At 44.3% G+C, this 23,960-nt stretch overlaps 1 protein-coding gene across 2 annotated transcripts in view; it reads right to left on the bottom strand.

Annotated features, from left to right (window-relative positions):
- The window catches only part of LOC121166947 (reelin), a 357,334-nt gene that overhangs the window by 8,421 nt on the left and 324,953 nt on the right, over positions 1-23,960 (bottom strand). For both annotated transcript variants that reach the window (XM_040996283.1, XM_040996284.1), the window contains exons 49-63: positions 22,567-22,760; positions 21,277-21,533; positions 17,611-17,765; positions 16,419-16,633; positions 13,937-14,114; positions 12,726-12,901; positions 12,446-12,552; positions 11,106-11,348; positions 10,233-10,408; positions 7,138-7,211; positions 6,246-6,407; positions 5,260-5,417; positions 3,418-3,637; positions 2,158-2,355; positions 1,414-1,512 (exon numbers count right to left, since the gene is read on the bottom strand). In XM_040996283.1, the coding sequence (XP_040852217.1) occupies positions 1,414-1,512; positions 2,158-2,355; positions 3,418-3,637; positions 5,260-5,417; positions 6,246-6,407; positions 7,138-7,211; positions 10,233-10,408; positions 11,106-11,348; positions 12,446-12,552; positions 12,726-12,901; positions 13,937-14,114; positions 16,419-16,633; positions 17,611-17,765; positions 21,277-21,533; positions 22,567-22,760 (2,612 nt within the window). The remainder of the gene's footprint in view (positions 1-1,413; positions 1,513-2,157; positions 2,356-3,417; positions 3,638-5,259; positions 5,418-6,245; positions 6,408-7,137; positions 7,212-10,232; positions 10,409-11,105; positions 11,349-12,445; positions 12,553-12,725; positions 12,902-13,936; positions 14,115-16,418; positions 16,634-17,610; positions 17,766-21,276; positions 21,534-22,566; positions 22,761-23,960) is intronic.

The following is a 23,960-nucleotide window of genomic DNA, read 5'->3' as shown; positions in this document are numbered from 1 at the left end:
GGTGTTTAGTTTCTGATGCAGGTCCATTGAAATGACCCACTGGGCTGGATCCTGGGATCCGGAGCCATCCACCAGCACTTTCAGAAGTTCCCCAAGTCATTCTGATGCTCAGCCAGACATTGAGAAGCACAGCTCTGAAAGGGATGTGGCTATAGGGTTGGTGTTTGGCTTCTGCAACGTCTTCTACCACCTTCCTACATGGATTTGCCTGTTATAGCCCAAGTTGTTCTATGCTCCTGGAGAGAATGCAATCTGAGGAAATTGGTATTTTCGACAGAACCATCAGCCTCATATTTCAATCAAGCGAGTCTGGACTGTTCCTTTCACTTTCAACTTTGGCTTGGGGAGGCAGAGCCCAGCAAGTCGTCCAAAAGCAGCAGAGCGCACAGTGGGGGCTTGTGTGGGACCAGGTTGCTCTTGAACTTGGGGATTGATATGGATGCCATGCAAGCAGGTGCCTCAGTGAGAACTAAGACGAGGGCTAGCTCAAGACGGGAAGAATCAGCTCATGGCCATGATTGGAAAAAAAAAAAACAAAAAAACAAAACAGAACAAAACAAAACAAAACAAAAAAACCCAAAACAAAGCTGGTAGTTTTCCTACCAATTCATCACTTCAATTTGCTTTCAAAAATGACTGAAATCAGCCACAAGACTGATTTCGCTTGGGTTTTGGTAAACAAAATGAACAGTAGAACCTAGCTACCGAGAAGATTCGCCTCTCCTTGCCAACCACTTGGAGCCATCAGTCCGAACCCGTCGAGACATAAGCATTCCAGTTCTACAGGAACTAGATTGTTAGAGAAAAAGCAAGTCATCTCTCTGTGAGGGAACAGTTAACCCGGCCAGCTGAGAGTGGTGACTGCCTTATGGCATCACATGGGAGGGCAGGGGAGCACCTCTCCTTTGTTAAGTGCTGGGAAGCTGGGTAAGGGGACTCTGAGACCACAGACTCTTCCCTCCCCGCCCAGTTGCAACCATACCATTAAGGCAGGATGCCACTGGCACCTGCGGCTAAGATGGGTGTTTGTAGTGGGGCCCAGTGGCCCAGTACCTGAGTCAGTACACATTCTTTCTCCTTGAGGACATCATTCCATTGTTACAAGGCACTCCAGATCTGGCACAACACTTGGTCTCTCATTTACCTGGATACCTCTGCTCTAGCCAGTTGGTGTTCATCCTTACACAAATGTTCTATTTCCTAAGGTCCATGACATTGGTCTCATTGGTTTTCGGTCCCCATTGGTTGGGCTACAGCTAGAAGTGGCAGAAGAGGGTAAGCCAGAGTGGTCCTGCCAGGACTTCTCCTCAGGAACAGCTCGCTCTGCATTAAGGAGCCTGCCAGATCAGAGACCCCCATCCCCCACCCAACCCCTTCCGAATGGACACGGGATGGCGTGTATCAGATACTCACAGGACGACCTCCACGTGGTCCAAAGCCCACTGGTCATGACCTGTTCCATTGTGGCGTGGTTGCCACCAGCGCAACAAAACTCCTTTCACTCGTGCCTCCCTGGGTTACAGGACACAAGGAAAAAGAGGTTAAAGAGTGGGAAGTTGAATTTTTCTGGCATGTGACTTGTAGACATCAAATATCATCCTAGGTTAATCCAAGTTACTGAGACTCTGGCCATGGCATTCAGATTCATGTAGGTCCTCGCACCTCCTAAGCAGCACTGACTTTTATGGGCCACTCATGGACTTGCAATACTTTTCCATCCCTTCCCTTCCTCCAGGAGTTCCTGGAAGAGCCATACCTTTGGTCAGCAAGCACGAAGGACTTTCTGAGTGACGGTACAGTACTAGAGAGTGGCTACTCAGTGCAGATCCAAACGGACCCAGCTCTCACCCCTTAGTTCAATATCCAACTAACAGTCAGCAGAGACCTAAAAAACACTTTGCTTCTTTCCAAAGGACCAGAGATACTGGTTAAAGGGAAGGCAATGTGCAGAAAGTGCCTTGGCATTCTATTGTTCCCCATTGCCTCTTGTCCTTAAGGGCTCCTGGCTTCCATTGCTGCCTCTTTTCCTGACAGAAATCAGATCTGGAGCCTGGGGGCCAGGCTGGGTTTCGCCACCATCAAGTCCACCTTGCATCCTCCTCCTGCTGTGTGATTGCTAGGGCCTGAGCCTCAGCCTTTGCGTTGGCAGGTACTCACAGGGGCACGTTGTAAGACACTCGCTGGGCTTGCGTGAAGTCCTTTGGCTGGTGCTGGGCGATGACGTGCCAGGTGATGCCATTGTTGACGCTGTACTGCAGCAGCACAGCCTTGTCCACAGCGTGGGGGCTGCTCAGGTCACTGTTGCAGCTGTCCGTCTGCGACGTGCTCCCAATTTGTAACACGAACATGATCTTACTGGAAGACACGGAGGGAATCATCTTCAGACACAAGCCAGGACGTATGTGAGGGGTTCTGCCTTCTTGTTCCTTGAGTTTATCATCTCCAAGTTCATCATAGAGTGAAATGAGTAACACCATTTGTCTTTCCCACTACACATGCAAAGAACAACATCTAATGCCTGGCTCTCTAGACTCGGGAAACAATTCTGCTTTGCAAGGGTATGCCCTCTTTCCACCACGTTGGAAATCTTGCCTCCAAACACCATCTAGTCTTCGACAGGCAGCCTGGCGGCCAAGTGGGTTGCTGAAGACACAGAAAGGACAACTACAGAATTTGTGCTATTTTTTTTTTCAAAGATCTCCAAGCAGAATAGCAATCGCGGCAGGAGAATTTGTCCCATCTACTCGAGAAGAAGTAGCTTGCCAATGAGAGTGGAGGAAAAGTGACTTGGACTGACTTGGAGCCTATAGGCTCATCTGTCCATGGGGCCTTCTGGCGTGTCACGGCATCCTTGATCTCAGGGGACACAGCTTGTAGGAAATGTGTCCTTCTAGGAGCTTTCCTGGGATCAAGTGTGGCCCCATTTGAGAGCGGGTGGTGAAAGAGTCAGACTTAAAACTGAAATATACAGAAACTAATTTAAAATGAAGTCGCTGGTACAACATGGTAGGCAACTGCTAACTTAGGTCCTAACAGCAGCTGTCCGTGGTGCCAGGCTGCCTCTGGATTGAGCATATCATTTGTACGGGTAGATACAACTTTTAGTATCTCCTTGGTTTTCATACAGGGATTAGCTTTACTGCATTTTTATCGCTTTTCATATTAAGAGTCCCAAATTTCTGCCTCTGTTGATACATTACTATTTTTTTTTTTAAACTGACACGCTTCAAGTAAATATTATCTTCTCATTAACCAGACGTCTCCTTCTCAGGTACCCTCCCAGCTTCTGAACACTTCTCCATAGTAAGGGAATATTTTCTTTTTCATGATATGGTTCTATAGGCAGACACCATAGAACCCCTTCCATTGGGCTTGTGAACAGGTCCACATTTGGACATAGCACTGGGGTTTGTTTACCTGGCACGGGTGAGATCTAGAGGTTTGGTCGCAGCTTGCCTAACTTGACAGCCATTAAAATACAGCGAGTCCCCATGGGCGTAGGGTGCCAGCTGTCCGCAGCCACTTCCTATGGAGCCGCCCTGGATGGTTTCCCAGTTGGCCTCTGTGACTCTTGCTGACTCGAAGTTATCTTTAATGGAGCTGGGAAGGTCGTGAGTGAACACAGAGCAGTCGTCACCTGCAGGGAAAGGAAGAATCGTGGAAATGACCTGGGACAAGCAGAATGACCAAGGAGGAAGAGCAGGTGTTCAACCTCAGATCTGAACCAATGTCCTTACTCGAAGAATGGCAAAACACCAAGTAGGTCTATGCCCTCAGAAATTACTATTTCTTTTTTGTTTTAGCAATTATTGGTTGACATTGTTGACAAGATTCATTATCTTTGATTCAATGTTTACTGAAATATGTATGTACTAACCTACCCAATGCTAGTATAAATTCATTATTTCAATTTCACAGCATTTGGCCAAATCTTTTGGTTTACCAGTGAGGGGTTCTGATGGGGAGCTGTCCCTGTGGCAGGAGAGGGCAACTGAATTTCTTTTTCCTGAGCACGATTCTGTAGCAGACACAAGTCATCTCTGTTCTTTTCCTATCTCAGGACTTGCGGATTCTGTAGTCTGTAGAGAGGTCCTTACTGTTGGACCTCAGAGCCAAGCAGATATATGTAGCACTTCTTTTTTTCAATTTCTAACTTTCTTTTTAATACTGTTTATATAATTGAGAGGGATGCATACCCATGTGGGTCTCTGATTAGGGTGGGGAGGGTCGGGTATGGACAAAAGGTGGATGGGACAACCGTTTCAATTTTTTTTTTCTCCTGTGTCTGCAGGGGAGGTGCGGGAGCGAGCTACTCCTTGCTGTTAAACCACATCAGCCCCTGGGGATGGGGGACGGTCATTTGGTGATGCCTTAGAGACCCTGATGTTGGGAAGAGTGTTCTAAGTGTGTTACTTGAGCCCTTCTAAGACAAGCAATAATGCAGCTAGGATATCCATAGAATGGGGAAGAGACTGGAAGAGTCTCCAGGACCATGGCCAAAATACTAAATTCAAGTGATTCACCCCATTATAAGTGTTTCCATTTTCCTCCACGTGAACAATTTATCTTTTTTCAATGTCCATCATACTTCAAAGTCAAAAAGTTGTAGTTGTATTGGATCAGGGCAGGGAGAAAATTCTGGAATTCTAGGGCTCCTGGTGAAGCATCTGACACATTCATTCTGCCTCAAGTTAAAATTCTGCAGCTGAGACACACAGACAGATCCAGCTGGGCAAGGGGGTGGGGGCAATGATAACAGGGGAGAAAGGAGATGGCTAAGAAATTTCCAGTGACTGGAATCATATCCACTCATCGGGAGGCAAGGAAAACAGCACCCATCAGGAAACCTGAACAGAGCCAACTCCAGAATTCAAGGGGGTGATTTCTTCCTTGGAAGTCTGGGGGACAGGCTGCATGATTCTGTTCCCCTTTGGGTAAAACAGCTGGAGGGCTGACAGCAAGGAACAGCCTGAGTACTGGTCTTTCATTCTGACATTTGCTTGCTGAGTGAATCCAGCCACTCTCCAGGAGCCCCAGTTGCTTCCCCTTACACAAAGGGAATGATTATATAAACCATTTTCGTCATGGGGTTGCTATAAACACTAAAGGCCTCCCTCTCTCAAATATATATAAAAAAAGAAATGCTCTCAGACACATTGCAAAAAAAACTAGGTTCCAGAGACAAATCTCTGGCCCATAATGGAGTGTAGAGACGCTGCATGGAGGAGAACCTCAGGACCCTCTGCCCAGGATTCAGACCTTGGAAACTTGCATCACAGATGCAGACAGCTCCAGTGGTGCAGTAGCCGTGCCCGCTGCACAGCTTGGGGCAGGCCTCTCCAATGTACACGTGGTCAATTGCCCAGCTCTGCTTCTCAGCTTCTTCTCCCTTCTGAATCCAACGGAACTGGGTGGCACTGAAAGACCCACAGACACAGTAGAAGGCAATTAGCGGGCTGGCATTACCCAGGGCTGGGAAGTGGGGGGCTGCACGTACCCAGGAAAGTGCTTGCCAAGCTTCTCCCTATAGCACCTGGCTGGCAGGGCTGAGTGAAGTGGTATCCCTCAGATTCTTGGGGGGCGTATCTCAAAATATCACCCTGGGAATTTATATTCTCCCTGGAAAATCGGTCAGTTTTTCCAATCTATTCATAATTAACCTGTGTTTATTTTTTCCTGTGGGAAGCGAGGTACATCATTTTCAAAATCCTCACATAAAATGAATGCTGCAGTAGAAAGATTTTGCACCCCATCATGCAGTTCAACTTAACACAAACCCTGACAGCCCAGGTGGTGTTGTATCTGGAGATGGAAGTTCAGCCTTGGAGTCAATGTGAGGTGGATTGAAGACCCAGCTATCTTTCTGTTTCTCCATCTGTTTCTTTAAAACTATACCATTCAAATAAAATAAACAGATCTTTCCAAAAAAAGGCAGACTTTGGGAACACCAAGGCAGAACCGGCAGCAATTCCAGTTTTTGCATGGGGTCTGTCCTTCAGGGCCTGTGACCAACCTTGTCATAGATCATGGTCTTAGGTAGATGAATTACAAATCAGGGACAAACATGCTCTTATTTATCCTTTCTTCTTGGGACATACAAGTTGCTACTTTGGGGGCAGGAAGAGCTGAGAGGAGACACAGAAGGTGGGAGAAGGCACTGGGGAGGTGCCAACAATGAATCGTATAGTTTGCTTTTGGCTCACGGCTATGCACTCTTCAGAGGGGGACCTTCCTAGGGCACTTACCTGGAAGAGACGTGGTCAGGCAGCTGGATGGTGATTCTCTTCCAACTGGAGGTGTTGACCGCGTTGTAGATGGTGGCTTCGTGGAACTGAAAGGGGGAGCAGCCGATGCTGTTGGAGGAGGAGGGGAGGCAGTGGGTCTGGACGAGCTGCCAGGAATCGGACCTGCAGAAGCCAACGGTTCTGTTCAGACAAGCCTTAAAGAACCAGGTCATCTGTAGGTCAAGGTCACACTTGGGGGTCCTCTTAGGACATTTCAAGGGCATCTCCTGTTTCTGATGCATCTTCGTAATTACAGATCAGGAAAATAACTTCGTGTAAGATCATACTCTGGCTTCTTAGTGCCGCTCATGGTAAAAACAGAACAAAATAATAGTACAGAACTCTAGCGGATAGCCTCCCCTGATATCGTGACTTAAAAATCAACTTGGGGGACAACTGTGTGTCCACTCAAACTTAACTCGATAGAATTGATTTCATAAGTGGCGATGGAAGGCGTGGCTCTCTGCCCTGGTACGGTATTCACACCATGAGACTTTAGTCACCATTGCTACTGTACATTAGAGGAGATGACTTATTCACGGATTAAAAATCTTGTCATGGTTGGCTGAGACAGAGGAGCAGAAATAGCAGACACAGACTCTGAAGACAAACGCAGCATTTTTTACTAAATAATAGAGAAAGCTGCTCAAATGCCGCCTGATCAGAAAACGCAGTTGCCTTCCTTTAAAGGGAAAACTTCGATGATGTCTGTGTGATCAGTATAGAGGTGAAATCTGAGTGGCAAGACATCTGATCTTCTACTTACAATATGGGTTGTTTCTCTATCAGCAGTGGCTTTCAAAGGAGACAGTCATTTGAATAACGAGAACGTAGGAAACGCTATCGTGCAAACCTTGCATCCTTAGTGTATTCCAGCATTACGGAATGAAGGTCACCGCAGGAAGTGGCTTCGCATCCCACCACAATCTGAAACAGACAGTGCACAGGCCAGATCAGAGGACGCCTCTTCACACTAACTCGGACTCTGTCCTCAGGATGAGTCTGACAGGTAAGCAAGGGGGACTCAAGGAGTTTTACAGTGCGTCCATGCACGTGTCTCTTAGAGACATGCAATTTTGTGTGGAGTTGAGAATTAAGATTTTAAAAGCTACCATTTCTGTAACATACTGTAACATACCATTACTGCAACATATCAATTGGAAGTCTGGGTGAGAGACATATGCAAATTGGAAGTAACACAAATATAATTTATGGAAATGAACTAAAAATATCAAAGTGTCTTTATTGACATTCTTTCTTGATACTACTATACCACTGTATTTATTTGGAATTAGAAGAGCAGCTTTAAAATTCTTTCATATTAATTCTTAGTATTTTCCTAATTTGCATATGTATATAGGACTTTCCTAGGATATACAATTAAATGACGCAAGAGTGCTACAAAAATTCTGGTGTTTGAAATTGAAATCCTAATTATTGGCTTAGCAAACAAGCCTTATTTCAGTGCTGATATTAGAGAAAGTTGGTATTAAAAATTTCAGGCCATATACTCATGAATAAAACAACTTGGAATTTCGAGAGAGAGAGAGAGAGGTAGAGAGAGGCAGAGGGATGCAGAGCAGGAGGAGAGCAGAGGAGAGGAGAGGAGAGGAGAGGAGAGAGACATATTCCAATACATTGAGAATTACAGAATATACAAATAGAGTATTGTGGAGCCCAGCATGACAGTCCAGGGGCTAAATTCTCGCCATGCACATGCTGGGATCCCATATGGGTGCAGGCTTGTACCTCAGCTGCTCCACTTCCCATCCAGCTCCCTGTTTGTGGCCTGGGAAAGCAGTCGAAGATGACCCAAAGCCTTGGAACCTTGTACCCACATGGGAGACTCGGAAGAAGCTCCTGTCTCCTGACACCTAGCTTTGGATTGGCTCAGCTTTGGCCATTGCAGCCACTTGGGGAGTGAACCAGAGGATAGAAGATCTTTCTCTCTGTCTCTCCTTCTCTCTGTAAATCTGACTTTCCAATAAAAATAAATAAGTAAGTCGTTAAAACAAAAAGTGTTGCGGTGTTACACTTTTTAGTTAGCTAATTGATTCATTCATTAGAGAATCAGAAGGCTAGAGAGAGTTCTCATCCACTGATTCACCCTCCAAATGAATGTGACAACTCCACGTCGAGGTCAACCTTAGGAGCTGTGAATGCAGTTCAACAACCAAGCCATTACCACTGCTCCCCAGGGTCTCCGTTAGCAGGAGGAGCTGGAGTCAGGAGAATCCAGCTGCTCAAGCATGGCACTGAACATCTTAACCACAAGGTCCGGCACCTGCCTCTGAGAGCTGATACCGGATTAAAAGGACTAGAACAAAATTCACCAAGCAGGCTGCATGTGAGATGTCTCTGAAGGATGACAAAGAGTCTGATGGGGGGGGGGAAGACAGGGTCAAAGATGAGTGGAAGGAAGCGAGAAAAGAGAGGCTGGGAAACGCCATACTGGAGGCCATGACCGCAAGGCCGGTCAGATTTGGGATTTCAAGATTGAAGGTGTTTGGCCTTAAATACAGAAATGCTGAAAAACCGTGAGAGGTTTATAAGCAGCTGATGAAATGATCAGAACTGTGCTTTGTAAAGATTGATCTGACTTGATTTTTTTTTTGGATGGCTCTTTTTGGAGTTGGAATCATAAATTCTTTTTTTTTTAAAAATTAAACTTTTGCTTTGTTTTTATTTAAAAGGTAGAGTTACAGAGAGAAGGCGAGACAGAGTGGGAGAGATCTTCCATCCAGTGGTTCACTCCCCAAATAGCTGCAGTGTCTGGAGCTGAGCTGAACTAATCTGAAGCCAGGAACTTCTGGTTCTCCCACGTGTGTGCAGGGTCCCAAGGACTTGGGTCATCTTCTGCTGCTTTCCCAGTTCATATGCAGGAAGATGGTTTGGAAGCGGAATAGCCAGGACATGAATTGGCACCCAGATGGAAGGCTTAGCTCACTATGCCACACAGCACTAGACCCAATCTGATCTGATGTTAAAGATAGCAAAGAATGGGAAAACGCTGAGAATAAAAAGCATCTAATGGACAAATGATCTGATAATAAGGACCAGAAGACAGGTTAAACAGTGCAGAGGAGGACCAGCAGGTACTAGCAACATGGCAAAAGAGAATTAAAAAGGGTAATCAAGGAAACCAAGAACTACCTTAAACAGTTCAAGCTGCTTTCCAGGCAAAAGGTGCTGCCATCAACAGAAACCAGAATACCAAGAAGGGCAGCTCTTACGGGGAGAACGGTGGTAAGTTCACAGCTAGACATACTGAGTTGAGGTGGCAGGAAACGAAGGTAAAGAAATAGGGATTATTGAAAGTGATGGCTCGTCGGCTCCCAGTTAAGGTTGGATCTGCAGGTTTGACACTTGCCCTTGAAGTTGTGATAGTTGAAGCCACAGGCCTGGATAGAATTCCCAATAAGAAAAAGGTCTATGGGGAGAGAAGTAAGCCAAGATGTACTGAGAAATACTGACGTTTAAAGGGATGAGGGAAGGAGGGAGAGGGGCCAAGAAGGAAGTAGAGGCAGGCAGCAAAGAGAAGGGAGGAGGATTCAAAACCCAAGGCGAGAGAGATTTTTTTCCAGTTGGGGAGGACGAGGAGCACCGTGTGAGATGGTGCAGAAGGAAAGGAGCAGAGCAGAGCGCACCACGCGGCCCTGGCAAGGGAGAGTCAGAAGTAGGTAGAAGCACCTAGGGAAGCTTTTGTTCCCAAGGTTCAGGAAACAAATCAAGACTGCCTACACAAGACCTTTGGACTACGTCTAAACATGCTCAGCGACGTCACTCACTCTCGGACGCAGGCCTTCGCAAAAGTTGGCCTCTTTCATTCGCAAGGTCCAGTCTCTTCTAATGGATACAATCAATCATTCCCTTGCAGTGGTTGAAATCCATCCTCCCAGCCCCCAGATGCTAGGCCGTGTTCTGGCTTGGGGAGTGGCTGTCCCTCACCTTAAACTGCATCATGTATCCTGGCTGTATGATGAGTTCCCGGGAGGAGAGGGCATTGTGGGTCTTGTCCTTCTTCTCACTGGGCCAGTAGAGGTGGAAGGACGGATTGCCGCAGAACCCTGCCGTTCTCACTGCGTTAGGGTAAAAACTCCAGTTTTCTTCATGAGAGGTCCCCTCTGTCAAGGGAAATGGAAACAATCAGGTGTGTTATTTGCTTGAGCGAATGGGCTGACTACTGAGTGACTTCTATGTGTATGGCCAGGGTTTTGCTTACGCCTAGGAACACTTTTTTTATATTGCTTCCCTAGTACAGAAGCCGAAGGTGAGGAACTGAATCGAGACAAGATTATTCAACACTAATATGATGATTACCCCAACTTCAGAATGTCACAGTTAATCTGGGTAACCTGTACCCATGACAAAGTTCTTCTTGGTATGCTCCTACTTTTTTTTCTTTTTAGTTATTCATTTGTAAGAGTTAAAGAGAAAAGAGATAGCAAGAGACAGAGATTTTTTTTTCCATCTGTCAGCAACATCCCGAGCTAGGCTCATCCAAAGCTCACTACACTTTTTAAGTCAGTGCCACATGTATTTCTATGACCACAGAAGTTACTAAAGAGACTAAAATTATTTCGGAATACTGAAATTCCAAATGACACTTAAAACTAGCAATTGCGTCTTCAACAGGATCTACTAAATCTTCAGCTGGCAACATCTTATATCACAACAACATCTTATATCCATTGAGTGTGATGGTTCTGCTGCATTCTTTTCCAAGGCATTTGCTGCCGTGATTCATCCAAAGACCCAAGAAGACAGGAGACGCAGAAGACTCACTGGAAAGGAGAGCTCTCGGCATGGCCCGTCTCTTACCATCATCAAAGGTGTCCACCAACTGACTGGGATTGATTTCCGCCCCTCCAATCAAGATATTGTCAAGTGCCCACTGGGCACGCTCCACCCCGGAGACCACAATTCCATTGCTGATGACAAAAGGCTGCCACCAGCGTAGGCGAGTTGTGTTGCTGAGGGCGTCCTCGGGCAGAAGGATGTAGTCGTGTCTAACGGAGATGTATTTTTGGAAATCCATCTCGTGCAACAAAGTCCATGTGATTCCTGTCACAAAACAAAGACACCACCAATACAGGCACCTCTGGCAGAAAACCCTGGACCCGTCAGTGGGCAGCCAGTACTCCAGGCTGTCCAAACACATCTGGGACTGCCGAAGGAGCAGTGCTTTGGCTGACTTGGATGTTGGTATTTGTTGATCAACACTGCGTCTCCATGTGGTGGATGATTCAAGGGAAGGATGTTTGACACGCTGGCCCAGATAAAAATATCAAAGCCAAACAAATTATGACTTTGCTTTAGATTTTAATATGAATCATATCTCAGAAATAATGATAAATCCTTATTTCTAGATAATAACTTGTCACATTAAAATGATATATAAAATATTTCATATATAGTCTATGTACAAATATGCATACATAATGGCCATAAATGTATGTGATTTTGGGTTAGTTGGTCTGGTATGAAGTTCTTCTCTTATGATTTGTTAAATGATGTTTAGATTGCTTTAGTAAATATCTTTCAACTGCTTCCAAATACCTTCAGGTCATCCATCTATCAGCTGGTTACTAACAAAGGCATCTGCGAGAGCAGACATTCTAAAGGCTTTTTGGCATGACTGGTCTAGCTTCAGCTATTCCAAAATGATAAAATGAGAATTTCAATAAAATGTTCTACAACGCACTCAGGAATTCAGGATATTTTCGTTCGTCGCTAATCATGTTTCCTTGTAGTTTTGCCACTGTATTTATTAATATTTGTTTACACGCAAGCTGTAGGAATCCTTCAAAATATTTTTTTTTTACAAGAGTTTTCACTTTGGAAATGGATACAAACTTTACTTCCATGGCGTCTCATTCATCATAAAGCCTCCTGTTCAGGAAAGAGGGTGTTGTCTCTATTCCTATCCTTTACTGGTATTTATTTTAATGGGATTTCTCTTCCGTTTCCATTATTGAAGGTAGATTTTGCCCAACCCAGCAGTAATGCATGTGGAGGATGGTCCACAAACAGTTCTTCCTTTGCGACTTCTACCATGCATACTGGGAAGTCGGCAAGATTGTGCAGAGACGATTCTCATGAGGCATCGAAGAGCACCTGACCGCCCACTCCAAGGCGTGGCCTCCAAGCCTGACACGTACCTCCATCAGTCGAGTAGTCCAGCAGCACGCCTTCCTTCCGGCAGACCGGCCGATGGCAAAAGGTCATGTTGTTCTCACTGCCGATGCGGCCCCAGTATTGTAGGAATCTGAAGACAAGCACATATTATCTGTCAGGACAATTAATCAGAACAAATGCTCAAGTCCTAGAGACAAACACACACACACACACACACACACACACACACACACAATTTCTTAACCTCTATTACTTGGGGGAAATGTGTAATGCTGCCATCAAACTAACCAGACATGGACTTACTTGGCCCCTCTGAGATCCAGATCTTGCGTAATTGCTTGTCTCACCGTGGATCCCCCAAAGTAGAGTGCGGTGTCCTCGGCGAGAACACCACAATCGGTACACGTGTTTCCACCTTCCAGGGACATCCACAGGTCCGGCTTGATTTCTTCACTGTCGAAGCGTTCCTTCAGGAAAGTCTGGGAAAACAGCGCATATGGGAGGCGGCCAGGTAATAACTGTGGAATACTGCATACGGAGTTAGGGTTCTGAACTTGACCCCAAAATTGTGCTTCAATGCTTCCCCCAAGATATTTAGGAAAACCAACAAGCCGCCTCTGCTATTAATGAAACTTTAATGTTCATGAAACAAACCAGATTTTAAAAGAAGTTTGCTAATTGCCTGTGAAACAAGCTACGCTTTTCATGTGATAACCTCATTTGTCAACCACGAGTATCTTCAGACACCAGAGAGCCTTGCTCCTTTTCTGTTTAAAACTTTTTAAAAAAAACGTCTAAAGTTGCTGAAACGTTGGCGAAAAGACAAAAAAACGACAGGTCAGGCTTTGCGTATTTAGTTGGCTACTTGTATGTTGGATTTCCAAGCTCTTGTGCATGCACAGGTTGGTCCCTTCTCTGTTACTATAATGATGACTGTACTGTATATATCCACAGCAATCTACTACGTGTGTGGGTGTGTGGCATCCACGTTGGGCTCATTAGATAGTGACGTCACTGCGAGAATGTCTAGAAATGAATTGTCCGCTCTTTACGCGCAGCCACAGTCAAAACATCAGAACACACAACTTCGCCCGGCAAAAGTTCAGATATTACTTAACCTGTTTTAAAACTCTGGTCCTTTGTGATAATATGTCAACAGTGTTTACTTCACAGCAACAACAACAACAGTAGTCTCCTTCAAATACATGTCGATAGAAAAAGCAGAGTAAACAGGGCCAAACACTGATTTCACATTAAGAGTCTGTTTCAAAGAAAACAGAAATCCAGAATGTTGAACCCATTCAGGCTAGCTTACATTACGAATTGTTTTAGTTGTACTAAAACTTGATCTTAATATTCTCGTATCTTAAGCAAAAAATACATGTATCCATAAAGTTTCTATCTAAAGGATGTCCTCCTTCCTAGGGGACCCTCAGGACATGGCTACGAGTGATGAGCTTCATGCAGATGTGGGATCCTAGGTTGGTCTGCAATGCCAGAGTCTTTGAGCTTACCTTCAGGGTATGCGTCAAGTAGCAGTTGGGCCCAGAGTATCCCGGATCACAGATGCACTGTCCCTTTAAGCAATCCCCATGGCCTCTGCAGTTGTCCAAGCATCCAGGGCCCAGGTAGAAGTTATCGATTGCCCACTGTATGTCTGAATGCTTCTGATAGAACCTGAATCTCACAGGACTGTTGGTGACACAAAAGCAAGGGGGTAAAAAAAACGAAGGTTCATGCCATTCAGGTCCGTTTTCTCACATGTGTAATTGAGTCCCCAAGAGAAAAACACTTAAAATTCCTAGTAGGTGACTTTAAAAAAAAAAAAACGTATTCTGAACGCTATCATCTTGCTATACAACTTTAAAACTGGTTTCGCTTAAATTTTACAATATCAGAAAGAACTGGCAAAACCAAGTGAAAATCAATGGAATTTCTGGTTGAAGCAATAGGAATATTTTTAAACACAAACCTGTGGTTCTCATCAGGTTTGTTATGAACTGGAGTTCAGTGACTCGGGTGCTATTTGGGTCCATGAAAGCATTTTGGAACTTGTATAGCAGGAGAATGACAGGTGTCAGGCTACATTTGGCCTTCTGGCAGGCAGGGAATGGCAGCTTCTAAATTCCCCGAACATCAGCAGTGATGTCATGATGACTAAGCTTATCGGAAAACAGAGCTGAAAAGGGCCACATTATGGGTCACTTTTCTTGAGATTTGAATGTTATTGTTCTTCTCTGTCATCTGGGGTTAAAAATGAAGACTCATAATTAACCTTACATTAAAATATTCTACACTAGCAAAGGATAGCCTGGGTGCTTGAGCCCTGGTATCCGCGTGGGAAACCCAGAGGAGCCTCCTTGATTTTGGACAGCCCAGCTCCAGCTGTTGTGGCCATCTGGGAAGTGAACCACTGAATGGAAAATCTCTTTGTCTCTCCTTCTCTCTGTCTCCCTCCAAAATGCTGCCTTTCAAATAAGTAGTAAACAAATCCTAGCACCCATCCCACCCCACATGATACTTATGAGAAAATTACTATAACTATTTAAACACTTTTTAAATGTATTTACTTGAAAGGGAGAGTGACACACAGAAGGGCGGCGAGGGGTGGGGTGGGGAACATACACACATACTTTGCATCTATTGGTTTGCTTTCTAAATTGAGGCAGGTGGATGCCCAGGATGAGGCGGGCAGAAGTCGGGAGCAGCGTTCTGGGCTGTCCCACATGAGTCATATGGACCACATCATCTTTCCCATTACCCACTGTCTTCCATGAAGCTGCAGCTGGTTGTGGAACCCAGGCGCTCCAATGTGGGATGGGGCATCATAATAGCTGTGTCAAATGCCTGTCTCTCCTTTAAAGAGTGAATCAAGGGGCTAGTTTGCATCAGCAGCGTGCAAGGAGGTGGCTGTTCAGACTCTCCAGGAAAGAAGAGCAATTCTTCCCTGTTTTTTTTTCTGGCTACTCTTAGATTCAACAGCAGCACAAGCTGGTGAGATGAATATATCACCAGGGATGAGAGTGGCAAAGAATAAGAGAATAAAGAGGAACAGGGTGCTTGAGGACATAATTGACCTTGTGAATCAACCAATCCTACAGTCCACTGAACTTTGGATTTTTTTCATCGCAAACATAATACATTTCCCTTTTAATTGAGCCAGGTTGAATTGGATTTTCTGTCCCCAGCAGTTGGAAAGCACCCTGATTTAATTTTCTAACATATTAATTGAATAAACCCAGAAAACTCTGAGCGGTCAAGTAGTAAGTGATCTCTATGGGGCACTGAAACGAGCGCCGTTGTAGCACCTTATTCAAAGATTATGCATGTCCTGGTCATATATTATAATCAGTTTCACAAGGTTTTTCATTTAGCTAAACTATATGATTAATTCAGCAGAGGAATAACTGTCATTTTGTTTAATGTATCTCTTTTCCTAACTTTATAGTCCAAGGGAGATATTTTGGAATTGCCTTAAATGAACACAACGACATGCTTTCCGGAGCATGGTTTAATGACCCTAGCTCATCACCGCGCCAGGCTAGTTACTTTCCACTGCAGGTGCAGAACATAAAGTTTGCTAAGAAGAAAATGGAACCTTCAAGACACACACTTGTACACACAGCACACAAAGGTTAGGAACGGCTCCTGGTCTTATGTAGCAACGGAAAGCACATGTTGCCCAGCATACCACAGTCTACAGGGTGATGAGGGAACATGCCCTTATTCACTGGCTCCAAGGCCATTACTATCATCTGTCTGCACTTAGTGAAGACACTAAGGCGTGGGCAACAGAAGGGCTTGACGAGGTCCACTTTGCCAAGTCAGAGGATTCCACCCACGGAGGCCTCCTAAAGTCATCTGATCGCAGAGATCATCAACTAGGAGAACCCTTAGGGTTCTAGAGGAAGAGAGAGAATTGTAGGTTTCACAAGAGTGTTCCAGGTGACTTCTGAAAGTTTGGGCCGCCAGGCTTTATTTGAACGTTCTACTTACTTTCCCACTAAGCTCTCAGGAAGTGGGTAGGTGATCCTTTTCCAGCCTTTGGTAGGAAAGAATACAGACGGCTGAGAAACACTTCCAGAACACTTTGGGTCTGCAGGCAGGCACTGAGGCACCAGGTAATTCCAGCTCACACCAAAGTCAGTAGAATACTGCACATGGATTTGGTTCTGTGCAATTTTTTCAGGCACTTTACATCCAACAGAAATCTGACAAAGAGAAAAAGCAAGGTTACCCAGATATTAAAATCAACCCACAGATTTCTGCTCGAGTGAGAAAGCTTGGATGTATCCTGCACTGCACTCATCTATATTTTCAGATTTTTTTTTTCTTGGTTCTGCTGATGGACAAGGGAAGTCCCTGTGGCTGCCCAAGGTGACAGATCAGAGGAGGTGCCAAGGCTGTCGTGGAGGGGAGAGGAAGCCTGAGCTTCCTGCCAGGCTGGTTGGTTGCCCTGGAAAGCCTGGATTCACTCTTACACATTGTTTGTTCTGCTAATGGTCTGGCGCATCTCTTTGGCAGAATATTTGACCAAGAAGGATTGCTAAAGCTTTACCAATTTTATTATTTTGTCACACAATATATGACTCTCAATAAATCACTTTCAGTGACGAACAAGATACCATGAAGTGACAACGGGGGGTTCTTTGCACAATGCACAGCTCTCTTTGCAGATGGCGATAACCACAATGTGACATTTGCCTCTAACACAGTGACATTAGGAATCACCTGACGTAAAATCTTGGTCAAAGCCCATGTTGGCATTAATGCTAACTTGTGCCTCTGTGTTCTATAATTTTCTTTCTCCAGAAACACTGAAATTCTACTGTAAGACAAAAGTAGTAATAGCCACTACAGCTTTAAGCTTCTCATACAGACGCTAATCTGCCCAAGTCATGTGTCAGTTTAAGGAGTTAGAATCATCATCCTACATTTTTGTTATCAATATTTTGTTCTGTGAGTATCTGATCCCGAGCAGAAACCCATTGGCTGTTATGAATGTCTCACTTTGAAAGAGTTCAGAAATAAAACACTTTCAATCAATAAGCAACACATATTTAAGTTGCATTACCTTAAATTTTGTTTTTCAAAGTATGCATCATCCATGAGATGCTGAATAATCTTTGCTTCTGTAACAGTTTGTTAGGCTGCTAATGTGGACTTATTGTGAGTATAACATTTTCACCTTGAATTGCATGATCCATCCTTCAGTGGGTGTCAGGTCATGGGTCACGGCATACACCTCTCGGCCATCATGGCTCCCACAGATCATCACTCCATCAGGCGAGTGACAGAATCGTTCAACCACACAGTCATCATGGAATAACCAGTGCTCATTCACTTAAAAAAAAAAGAGAGAGAGAGACACAAATGAGGGACTTGGTATAAAAGCACCTGGAGCAAGTGTTCACATTAAGCGAGATCTCCAAAATATTCTAGGTGGAAACCTCTTTTAGACTGTGTATGAAACATTCCTCCATCCATGGAGAAGTTCTGGAAGAATCTCACCCACAGTATTGATTTCTGCTGCTACTCCTTCTGTATTAAAAACCACTTCCAGTGCGGTTCCTGTTGATGCACCTGAGAAAGAAGTAGAGGACTGCTCGTGTGCTGAGGCCCCAGTCCCCAGGTGGAAAGCCTGGGAGAAGTTCCTGGCTCCTAGCTTGGGATTGACCCAGTTCTGGCCACTGTGGCCATGTGGGGAGAGAACCAGCAGGTTATAAGAGCTCTTTTTCTCGACTCACTGTAACTTGGCCTTTCAAATCAATAAGAAAATTTAATAAAAAGGTAAATCAATCAATAATCAATCAATCTAAAGTGCACACACACGCAGCCCCAGATTTTCATATACCCTTCTGTAGGGATTTCTGTAGGGGATGTGAATGCTGCCTTTCAGAACGAATGGGTTGCTACCGAACAGTATGTCATCCCTTTAGACCTTGGTTGCTGTGGACAGGAGGTGGACCAAGAAGACATGCTGCCTCCCCGTTGCCTGCAGGACAGGGAATCCTACCTGCAGAGCAGACATCTGCCTACTGTACCCTGTTTCTGTGATAGCTCTGTGTGGCTCACATACTGGCCTGTGTGGTGAACAGTGGAGAAGGTTCTGGAAATAATCAGCTGCTGTTTTAGAAGTCTGTGAGTAGTGCAATGATTCTGATGAGAGAAAAATGGTGTCAACTGTTCTTAGTAAGGTGCCAAAGCCAAAACCATATCCAAATAGGGAAGGAAGGTTGAGCCCACATAGAAGTGAGCACCTTATCTACAGCCAATCTTAAACCATTCCAAAGGAGCCCGTGGCGGAGCTGGGATACAAACCATGGGACAGATGTCAGTGATGTCTTCAGGGGAACACCAACGAAAACGAGAAACCGGTTCCTGTGAAGTGTATTTGGAAGTGATTTTATTTTTGGAAAATGAATTTTCCTTACTTTATTTTAGGATGTTGGGATGAAAGGTTTTCACGAATTGATTGTGATCGAAAGATTTATTACCTGAACTATGGATGCTCCAGTATACAACTGTAAGTATGAATATTGTCTAGTTTATAAAAAAAGAAATACAGATTTCCCTTGAAATAACAGTGCTCGGGCCTGGCGGCGTGGCCTAGCGGCTAAAGTCCTCACCTTGAACGCCCCAGGATCCCATATGGGCGCCAGTTCTAATCCCGGCAGCTCCACTTCCCATCCAGCTCCCTGCTTGTGGCCTGGGAGGGCAGTTGAGGACGGCTCAAAGCTTTGGGACTCTGCACCCATGTGGGAGACCTGGAGGAGGTTCCTGGATCCTGGCTTCGGATCGGCATAGCATTGGCCGTTGAGGCCACTTGGGGAGTGAGTCATCGGACGGAAGATCTTCCTCTCTGTCTCTCCTCCTCTCTGTATATCTGATTTCCAATAAATAAATACATCTTTAAAAAAAAAAGAAATAACAGTGCTCTAAGCGCCCTCCACAATATCCTTAACATTTGGCTATTCACGTCTGATTCTTTACCTATTCTGGATCCATAGTTACAATCTGATTATTAGTAAATTGCTTCTAATGCTGAATATATGTTGCTTTTCACGACGTTTCAACGTTGGCCCCAGCATTTCCAGCATCCAGAGACGAGATCAAAGACTTGAATCGCAATCCAGCCTTTGCCCCCTTTCGTGCAGTCAGGGCATACAGTGTCTGCAGAACAAATGGCTTATCTCCGGGATTCACGTGGCTACTGCCAACTCCCTCATCTGCGTCTTTGCTCCCAGGGATTTGGAGTTATGCATAATCCTACACAACAGATCCAGGACTCCAGGGGGCAAAGGACACCAACACTGAACTCCAGTAAGGTTACCCTGAGCCTGCTCCTTCTGAGGAGGATTAAGTCAACGAACTTATCAGTCTTGTCTGCAATGTCAGAAGTTGCTTTTGTCAGCAGATGTCTGGCTTTCCGGGGACACTATTTTTTTCATGGCAGTCAGGAGTCAGAATATTCATTCCTTCATTTGTATGGCATCAATGAAGCCTAAAGTAAAAAAACCAGTACTGAAGGTTCTTGGAAAACCTGCTGTGTTTGCTTTTATCGCCTTGGAGGTTCAACTGGTCGACAGTTGTAAACCCACTGATGTAAGCCATTACACAGGGAAGAAGAAGTGAATAATTTAGCACAGTTCTGAACCAGATATATGGCAGCCAATAAGCCAATAAGACTGCTTAGCAGTGGGGGAAATGTTAAGCTTTTTCTAATTACAAGGATGCTTTTTAGTAAATACAGCTAGATAAACCATGATGGCACATAATTTATGAATAAATGAATTAGTGAAGTTATTGAACCCAATTGCTTCGCAGTATCAAAGTAATGTAAATGCTGATGAACATTAGGTAGCAATTAAAATTTTACTTTCAAAGGTATGCAAATACACGGAGAAATGATCAAAATTTAAATTCTGCCTTAAAAAAGGCCACAGATCTACAAGTGAACATTACAGTGTGTTTGGAAGTACATATAACAGTATACAGACGAAAAGATTCTCAAAAACATGCTAAAATAGTGAGAATGGTTCTCTGGTGGGCAATTTTAATTTTTGTCCTCATGATTTTTATATTTCCCTAATGTGACACTTTGAACAATTGGTCACCTTTTTTTTTTCACCATCAAACATTAATAATTTAGTGTTTTAAATCATTGACATTTCTGAAATTTCAATGTTTCCCCGCATTTGCCATTCCCCTGGGAGGTTATCAGTTGTGTAACAAAAATTAGCAATATCAAAATCGGCCCAAGGTGCCAGGGCTGAGTAGCGTGTGGCACTCAAGGTGCCCGTCGTCAGTTTGGCTACACTGATGTTGGGGGTGTGACAGACACCACCCATTCCCCCTGCATTAGCTGAAGGGGTTGCATTTTCGGACACCTCTTCCGATAAAGGGTCATCAGATGGGGTGGGAGAAACGAAAACACAGCATTAAAAACAACGACACGTAGGAGACCCTGAGTCTCCATGGAGAATGAAAGAGGACAAGAGCTGGGACACCATCTGGAACAGAGAGCACCATCCCACGCGCTTGTCATGGGACGAGCAAAGCGGAACGTTTCTCATTTGATTCTGACAACAAATGACCAGGCCCACTTGCCGCTCACAGAAGGAAAAGGGGAAACACAGCAGTGGAAGTTCTCTGAGAAGATGAGTTAATTATTAAAACTCCGGAATACTATTTGATCAAGACACCCTGGCCGGCTTTGCTACCACATCAACCATGACAGCTATTTCGGCGTTTCTATGGCCTTAGAATGTCTTACCCCCTTCCCGCTGAAGAGACCCAGAGCCACTTGGCTGCCCTTCCTCTGGATCCTGGCTTAGCCCTAAACAGCATTTACCTTCAGTTTTGTCCTCCATAAACATGTCAAAGGCGATCCTCCCCACGGGCCCCGCGTCGGCTGGGGATCGCTCGTGCTGGGGCACTGGCGCCGTGCTGAAGGTGTCCAGCATAACCGTCCGCTGGTCAGCGGAGCCCGAGATGAGGACATTGTCGATGGCCCAGTCGTTCTGATCCAAGCCATCGTGTTTGGGTTGCCACCAGCGGAAGCGAGTAGCCATCTCTTTAGCGTCAGGCGGGAGAAGGATATTCACGAACCTGTTAGGGACGGGAGGAGATTGGGGGAACAATATCCCGAATCAGATCATCCAGGTGAGGAAGTACGACCGCCAATAAAGGACTGCATTTTGCATGGGAGGTAGCAAGGGACACCAGCAAAAATAATCCTTACAGGCCATGGCTACAGTAGACTAACAATATATATACTTCAAAATAGTTAGAAGATATTGAATACTCTTACAAGAAATGATTCCTGTTCAAGGTGAAACATATGCTTATGAACCTGATAGGATCATGACACCAGGTGCCCGTGCCTCAGAATATTATATTACCCCATAAATGATTATTGTGTGTGAGCCAAAAAATAAAACACTCCAACTACAAGAAACTTTCATTAACTGGATTGATTTTATAAAATTTTGGTAGTCACTAGACTAGGGAAATACATTACTATATATTATGTAATATTATTTGTTATTATGTATATAGTTGAGTTCCTGCTTCTTTGCTTTGGTCTCTCCCAGTCTTGGTCATTTGGGGAGTAAGCCAGTATATGGGAGTTCTCCTTCTATAAAATGAAATAGGATGGTTTTTAAAAACCATGCTTTATGTTTACTCAAGGTTTTTCACGTAAGAGGTTTTAAAGACTGACTCGAGGCTTCTTAAAGATATTACTATTTTATTGCATGCATCAGTTTCCTAGCTCCCCATTTTCTACAACTGAGCAAACACTATATGAACAAATACATATTTGCCTTCTGCGTCTATTTTTTCCACAATGAAATTCAAATTAATTATCATACAGGCATTCTTTTCTATGGGAATTTGCTCTAGCTTTTTTTCATCCCTGACAATGTGATAGCTGAGTTTATCTCATTGTGGGATGTGTAAATGAATCATTCAGGAAAAAAGACCCATACAAGCTATCCACGCACAGCTCAGAAACCCTTCCCGAACTGGTCCCAGGACATCCTGTACCGATGAGCACAGCAGCAAGGCCCCTGGCCCCTGTGATGGCCCCTAGCACCTTTGCTCCACACGTTCGTTATTCCCAACCAAGCAGAGTACACACCCGGGTTTGGTGTACTGGTCATAGAAGATTTCCATGAGCAGGTTCCAGGTGATACCTCCGTTGACAGAATATTCCAAAAGAACGCCTTGGTTACGGTTGTTGGGTGTAATCAGGCATCCGTACATGAAGTAAAACTGGATGAACTCGGCGTTAGTGAGGTTAAGATCCACAGTGACTAACAGCCGACTGCAGCCCTAAGGGGAAGAAGTAGAATACAAACACACAGATGCACATATGCATACTTGCATATCCATATCTATTGATATTTATATAAATCCTAACCACAGATCATGTTTGGTTTCCATCCTTTTTTCTATTTCTTGTGTAATCCAGGTTATATGGAATTCTAGAATCAATTTTCTTATCACCTCCACTAGTGTGCCAGTTCCTAACATGGTCCCTGGTACATACCCGGGATCCAGAAATAACTGCATAACTTCAGTGCTCAAGACTTCCAAGGACAATATAATCTAGGGAGATTTTCTTCTTCTTTTTTTAATAAGCAAAACAAGAATCAGAATACCTTTATAAATCAGACCATTTGCTCATATTCACTGACATTTATTACATTTTCAAGAGCTGTCAGCTATTAATAACCTATTCAGAAGACTATAACGCAACAGTACAAAATGACTACATCTGAATATTTCATTATAATTAGAGATAATAGTTGTGATCTTAAAAAATCAAACTGTTATAGATTTTAATGCCATCTATATTCATTCAGTAATGGAAATTGATAGTTTTTGATTGTTATTAGTACTTAGTAATTATTAGTAAATTATTGTTAATTATTAGAAAATTATTAGTATTTGCTAAACATAAATTAGGATCTACTGAGTATAAATGGGAAAACCAGGTCTCTTAGAAATTCCAACTAAGCTAGGGGAAGTAAATTTTTATTTTAAATTTTAAAAGTTTTATTTATTGATTTATTTGTAAGGCAGAGACATACAGAGAGAGAGGCTGATCAGGCTGAAGCCAGGAGCCAGGAATTCCATCAGAGTCTCTCAGGTGAGTGCCAGGGACCCAACCACCTGGCTTGCCATCCACTGCCTTCCCAGGCACATTACAAAGAAGCAAAGGCAAGCCTGGGATCCCAGGCACTTGGATGTGAGCTGTGGACCTTCCAAACAGTAGTTTAATCTCCTTAAAAACGCTCACCCGAAGAAGGCAATTTGAACATTGCATCCTAAGTGTGATTACAGAAACTCTAAACTGTGGGGCTTGCATTATGGCACAGCTAGGTGAGCTGCCACCTGCGATGCTGGCATCCCATGCAGGCACCAGTTCAAATCCAGCTGTTTCACGTCTGATACAGCTTGCGGCTAATGAGCTTCGGAGAGCAACAAAAGCAGGTTCAAGTGCCCGGGACCCTGGACCCGTGTGGGAGA

This window comes from Ochotona curzoniae, unplaced genomic scaffold (assembly GCF_017591425.1).
Source record: "Ochotona curzoniae isolate NIBS_2020 unplaced genomic scaffold, NIBS_Ocur_1.0 patch266, whole genome shotgun sequence".
Classification (NCBI taxonomy): Eukaryota; Metazoa; Chordata; class Mammalia; order Lagomorpha; family Ochotonidae; genus Ochotona; species Ochotona curzoniae.
This window is presented reverse-complemented; position numbering and strand designations above follow the sequence as displayed.